Genomic DNA, 6,611 nt, shown 5'->3' with positions numbered 1-6,611 from the left:
CAAAGGAGTCCAAAGACTCATGGATAGAAGGGTCACAAACATGCAAAGTAGACCCATCAAGATGGGGAAAGGGGTTGGAATCCTCAAAATCAAAATTTTCTTCATTCTCAACTCCTTCACCATCGCTCGAGGGGCTCTCAATCTCTCTTTGTGGCTCAACCTCATCATCATCATCCTCATAAAATCCCTCATTCAAAATTGAAGATGGCTTACTCACATCCTCACCAAGGGTAGCTCTCAAAGGGGGTGAATAAGGGGAAGGATGGCAGTCAAGCTTGAAAGGGGAATGAAAAGGATCAAAATCCTCAAAAATCCTCTCATCATAAGAAAATCTCCCCTCACCGTCACACCCTTGGCCCACATCCTTAAAAACACTCTTACACTCCAAATGAGTGTCTCACATCCATTTACATCAACCCTAGCACTCATCACTTGGGCAAGCCTCACTTCTCTCAATTTTTATTCCTCTTGAAGCTCTTGGACTTGTTGGGTGAGATATTGTATTTGAGAATGAATTTTGGCATCAATGTTATTGGGTTGAGGTTCATGATCAAAATCAAATTGCAAATCATCAAAATTAGCACAAACCTCATCACAATGAGCATATAAGGGAGAGGGATCAACATGCATAATAGGTTCTTCATTAGGAGCATTAGGCACATCAAGGGAGTTCATGCAAAAATTAGAAGAATTTTGACAATTTATATCAAAACTAGAAACAGGAGAATCCCCATCACAAGTATCCCTAGCAAACCAAACGAAGAAATTCCAAGCATCATCCAAAGACAAAGCATAAAATTCACCATTAAACATGCTTTCAATCATTCCCCTAGTATACTCATTCATTCCCCAATAAGCTATGTTACATGCTTCACAAAGAAAACACCCATGGTAACTAAGAAAACAATCTAATCTATCAAAGTAAGCATAGAAGGGTTCATCATTAAATTGAGGAAAAGATAAACATGCCATTTTTTTTACAAGAAAAAAGAAAAGCAAGCAAAAATAAAATCAAATAATATAAAAAAACCTAGCTAATCTAATCAACACACATTAAAGAACGCCTTAGTCCCGGCAACGGCGCCAAAATTTAATCGCGGGTTAATAGGTCGTTGGGACTACTAACCCTAACCAAATTAGAAATTTATAATACCTAAACTTACACTAAACTAGTTAGTGGCAAGTAAAGGGTCGAACCACAACGACTAAGTGTATCAATGTATGCTAATTAGACTACTAGGATAATCGAGATATAGAGATAGATTCAACTAAACACTATTTAAAGCAAACAACTAAAACTAGGGAAAGTGGAATTCAATTACATTAATGCATTCAACAACAACATTACAATTAGATGAAAATGACCTTAATTAGAAACAATCAACACACTCAACTCACTCTCGCACAATTAAGTATGCTAATTATCCTACTAAGCTAATTAACTCTCGTGCAACTAACCTAGCATAGGTGTGGAGGAATTTAGAATCTCAAACAACTCACTTTCGCACAATTGATTGAAAGCACAATTAAGAACATAGAATCAATTAGCTAGAAAGATTCTAATCCATATAAGCATCATCCATACACAATAATCAAGAATCAATTGCAATCACAATAAATCATTCAATTCATCAACATAATCTTCATACAATTTCCTATAATAAAGTCTAAATTAACATGATAAAGATGAACATGAAAAATAAGGTAAAACTAGAATTAAAGCTAAAATTAAACTATTAAACTAATAAACAACTCTAATCAATAAAGAAAACAAAAATAAAGGAAAGCAATAAAGATGAAAGAAAGTTGGGAAGCCTCATTGAATATATGAGAAGAAAAAATCCACAATTAGCTTCTTTAACCTCTCAAAACTCCATGAAAATTCCAAGTTTTCTCCTTCTAAAACTACTCCAAAAATTAGAGAGAATCCTAATCTAAGCCTAAGAGAGAGAAAAATAAAAGAGGCTAAGCTAATCTAAGGTGAATAAAATGTTCTTTTAAAGGTATTAAACCGCAAAGGGTATTTATATTCCAAGCTAAAATAAAAAAATAAAAAATAAAAAGAAATAAAATTAATTAAAATAATTAAATAACAAAACCAAAATTAAAAGAAAGAAAAGGAAAAGGAAAATGAAATTAAAAAAAAAAGAAAAACAAAACAAAAACCCACGAGTCTAGCATCAGACCCCCATAAATTCCTCTTCTTTTCGTTTGGCTGCTCTTCCTGACTAGGGCTGTGCACAGGTCCAGAACCGGACCGGACCGGACCGGGACCCCTTGGACCTGAAGACCTGAATATGGAATTTTTGAGGACCGAGGACCGGACCTGAAAAAATCAGGTCCAGACCTGTCCGGACCTGAATATTCAGGTCCGGTCCGGTTTTAAGATCTGTTAGACCTGTTTAAGCAATTTGTTGTTTTTACCCTTGAAAAAATAATTAAATAACAACCTGTTAATTAAGAAGGCATATATTTTAAGTTACAAACTACAAGTCAAAGGTCTATAAGTACTACAAGTCAACAAGTCTTACTACACGTTTAGAATACATTTAACTATTTAAGTACTACTTAAAAATTACAAATGTCCACCAATTTATAAATACAATGACAAGTTTTGAACATGGCAGATTTATAACAAGAGTTTCAATAAGAAGATCTTTCTTGCTCCATCAAACTTTAGGAATCATATGAGAGAGTTTACATATACAACATCATCATCTTCATCCAACGTCGTACCTTGAAATTCTATAAATATGGAAAAAAAAAATATCAATGAGAATGGAGAAAATTATTAACATGAAGTAAAATAAGTAACCAAAAAAAAGTAAATTAAGTAACCAATTTATAATTACCTTTCTCAACTTCCTCTAACTCTCTCACATTTTCCTCTACATCAATTCCGGATACTCCCTTAGCTCGTAGCCAATCTTGTGTACAAATGAGAGCTTGTACCATCTTTCATTAACGTAAAAAAAAAATATCAAAATTCAACATTATAGTCTGTATTGTATACTTGTATTAAGTGTAACAAATAAAATAGAAAAAATGCATTACCTTAGGAGTCAATGAACTCCTAAATGGATCAAGATGACGACCTCCGGCACTAAAAGCGGATTCTGATGCAACTGTGGACAACGGAATAGCTAATATGTCCCGTGCCATGCGTGAAAGAATAGGATATCGATGTCCATTTCTACTCCACCAAGTCAAGGCATCTGATGCTTCTTCTTCCACACCTAATTGTTCATTTAAATACCTCTCAAACTCGCTACTTACATACCCACCAGACCCTTTCATCCTTTTAGCTCTGTCCCTAATACTTTTTTCATAATCATCCCCTTCTTCTCCTATATCAAGATCCCCATTTGAATCAATTGGCATATCATCAACACTTTGTCCACTTTGATGAGCAACAGAAGGATACTTACTTCTATACTCATCAAACAAAGAGTAAGCAGCTTCTTTCACATCATTAGCAAGCTTAGTGCCAATACCCTTACCATAAAGGTCGGTAAGTGTCAATTCAACAACAATCATCTTAGTACGAGGGTCAAGTATAGCAGCAATGTAGATTAGTTTGTTCATTTTGTCCACATTTCCCCAATACTTATCAAACTTCTTTTTCATTGTAATGGCCATTGCTTTGAAATTTTCATCCAAACTTTCCTCCCACTTGTTCAACATATTATACACAGCAGCAATCTCAAACATACCTCTGTTACTAGTAACATAAATAGAACCAGAAATGCGGCGAGTTAACAAGTAAAATCCTCTCAAAAACACTACCAATTTCTCCACATTTTTCCAATCATCTAATTCAGGGGGCTTTTCATTCTCCTTTAAACCCTCCCCATTTGGCAAAGGTATACCACTAAAAACACGTTGAAATTTCAAAGCCGTATCTAACATTATATAGGTCGAATTCCATCGAGTAGGAACATCAAAAGATAAAGAAGACTTGCAATCAATGTTAGACTTTTGCACAAGATCTTTAAACCTTTGTATTCTGGCAGGAGAATTTTTAATATACTTAACAACATTTCTAACCCTATCAATGCATACACCATGCTCTTTAATACCATCCCACACAATCAAATTAATAATATGAGCAATACATCTAACATGAAGATATTTTCCATCACCAACACATCCCATTCTTTGAATCATTCTTTTTAAGTGAGCACAAGCAACATCATTTGAACTAGCATTATCAACGGTAACACTATACAACTTATCCTCAATACCCCAAAATTCCAAACAAGCCTCAACCGCTTTTCCAATAGCTTCACCCTCATGACTAGAAATTGGACAAAAATTAATAATTTTTTTATGCAATTTCCAATCATTGTCAATAAAATGAGCCGTGAGACACATGTAATTAATTCTTTGTATTGATGTCCAAGTATCAGTTGTCACACAAATAGTTTGAGAATTTTGTAAAATGGCTTTCAATTTTGTCTTTTCATTATGATAAAGTTGAAGACAATCACGAGCAATTGTTGTACGAGATGGAATATTAAATCTAGGACAAGCAACACCCATCAAATATTTAAAACCAGCTTTCTCTACAAATCTAAAAGGAAGCTCATCAACAATAATCATATAGGTTAAGGCATCTCTAACTTCCTTCAAGCTCACAGTTCCACTTCCATATTTCAGTTTTGTTTCCCCTTCCTCATTATCCTTATCCCCTTCCCCTTGCCTAAAAAACAATTCAGCTTGTGTTCCTTTACCTTTTTTTTTATTCACTGGGTTAGCAAGACATTTTTCAGAATGATTCTTAACATTTTTTGAGCCATTTAGATTACCATCAGCAGCAAAATTAGCAGGACAAAACTTACATTCTGCCCGGAGTTTTCCGTCATCTATATATTCAATGTAGTACTCCCAATAAGGTGCTTTCCTCTTGCTCTTTCTAACCAAATATTGACGTCCCTCTGTCAACTTCTTGTCCGGAGGTAAAGACTTGCGCAACTCTTCAATATCTGTCCTACTAACCGCATCCATCAAACTTTGTAAACTTTTGGATTGAGAGCTCTCCATCTATATAATATTTAATAAACAGAAATTTGTTACCAACTTACCACCAAATTAAATTTTAAAAATAATTACAAGACCAAATCATAAAAAAATCTTACATTGCACGAAGATAAATCCGTTGTTACTGACTTACACCTTAAAATGTCAAAAATCTGTACAATATAAAATTAACTCAACTATTAGTAATTATATAAATTAAAGAGCAACGTTACTGCTAATCTTGGTGGTTAGTGCTATAGTCTAGTACTCTGGTGAATATCTTTATGCATTTTGTAGAAATAACAAAGCTTATTATATAATCACATCTTCAGATCTACTATATTTTAATGCAAAGATGATAATTGTATGATGCTTTGTATTATTTACTTAACCAATTGAAGTATTAGCAGCAGCAAACAACAACAATACAATTCGAGCCTTAATAATTAAAAGTCCATGAATTTCTTATCTGAATTCGCCATTAATGGGCCATTTAATAAATACTTTGTATATTTAACTTGTAAAATTGCAATGCAGAAAGTAATTGAACACAATTACACAATAGATGTCGAACAAGCAGATTTAAAAGTTCAGCAATTCAATACATACCTTTAACTCGACTTTCAGAGTTCCGATGTAGAAGAGGCGGCACACGGTGAATCGGAGATGCTCAAAGTCGCCGGAAAAAATGGAGTATGTGTGAGTGTGTGACAGTGTGAGGGTGTGACTGTGTGAGTGTGTGACTGCGTGAGAGTAGAGAAAAGTTTGAGTTTGCAAATGTTAGGGTTAGGGTAATAATGGGTAAGTCAGTAAGTGAGAAAATTCCCAAAAAATTTATAATTAAATTGCTTTTTTTAATAAAATCCGGGTTTCAGGTCCAGACCTGATTATTCCGGGTTTAGACCGGACCGGACCTGAAACCCGGAATCCACTTTTTCCTTGGACCGAAGACCGGCCCGGAATTAGCAGGTCAGGTCCGGGCTGATCCAGGTCCAGTCCGGTTCAGGTCCAAAATACGGTCTGGACCTATTTTTGCACAGCCCTATTCCTGACCACGCATCATCAACATCAATGGCTATTATCATCCATTAAAACACCATCATCACCAATCTCATCCGTTGACTTGAGTGGGTTAATCACAGCCGTCCAACTTCATTTATCCGTACAACTCACACGCGAAACTCGGAGCGGCCGCGGCTAGGCATCTCCTCGCCATCTACCAAAAATTTGTGTAGTGGAAGGACCCAAGGCCGCGCCCGCGGCGGCCTGGGTTTCTCCTTGCTGATGCGGTGCTGTTTTGAGGTAGCTTACGGGCTGCTCTATTTTATGGATAGTTGCTGGCGGCTTTGGCGGTGGTTTTGGTGATGGAGGTGCGAATTTGGGGTGTGAGATGCGGGTTGGTGGGGAATTAGGAGCAGTGGTGGCTGTTTGAGGTGGTTATGCGGGCTGTTTTACTGCTGTATTCGTGGGGTGTGGAGGTGCGAATTGGGAGCTGCTTGTGGTGGTGTTTGCGTGGGTTTGACGGCAGCTGGTGCGGCGGTCTTTGGGTGTTGGAAGAGGTGGTTAATTGGAGGTAGTTTGGTGTTGTGGTG

General features: G+C 36.2%; 1 protein-coding gene across 1 annotated transcript; it reads right to left on the bottom strand.

The window, feature by feature from the left end:
- Window positions 1-3,991: 3,991 nt before the first annotated feature.
- Window positions 3,992-5,043, bottom strand: LOC145583994 (zinc finger BED domain-containing protein RICESLEEPER 2-like). Its single transcript, XM_081640936.1, has 2 exons — window positions 4,123-5,043; window positions 3,992-4,006 (listed from the first exon to the last, which is right to left on the bottom strand). The coding sequence occupies exons 1-2, from the start codon at window positions 5,041-5,043 to the stop codon at window positions 3,992-3,994; spliced, it is 936 nt and encodes a 311-aa protein (XP_081497062.1).
- Window positions 5,044-6,611: the final 1,568 nt, after the last annotated feature.

Source organism: Chenopodium album, chromosome 16 (assembly GCF_948465745.1).
Source record: "Chenopodium album chromosome 16, dcCheAlbu1.1, whole genome shotgun sequence".
Lineage (NCBI taxonomy): Eukaryota > Viridiplantae > Streptophyta > Magnoliopsida > Caryophyllales > Amaranthaceae > Chenopodium > Chenopodium album.
The sequence above is the reverse complement of the archived record's forward strand: the minus strand, read 5'-3'. Positions and strand labels throughout refer to the sequence as shown.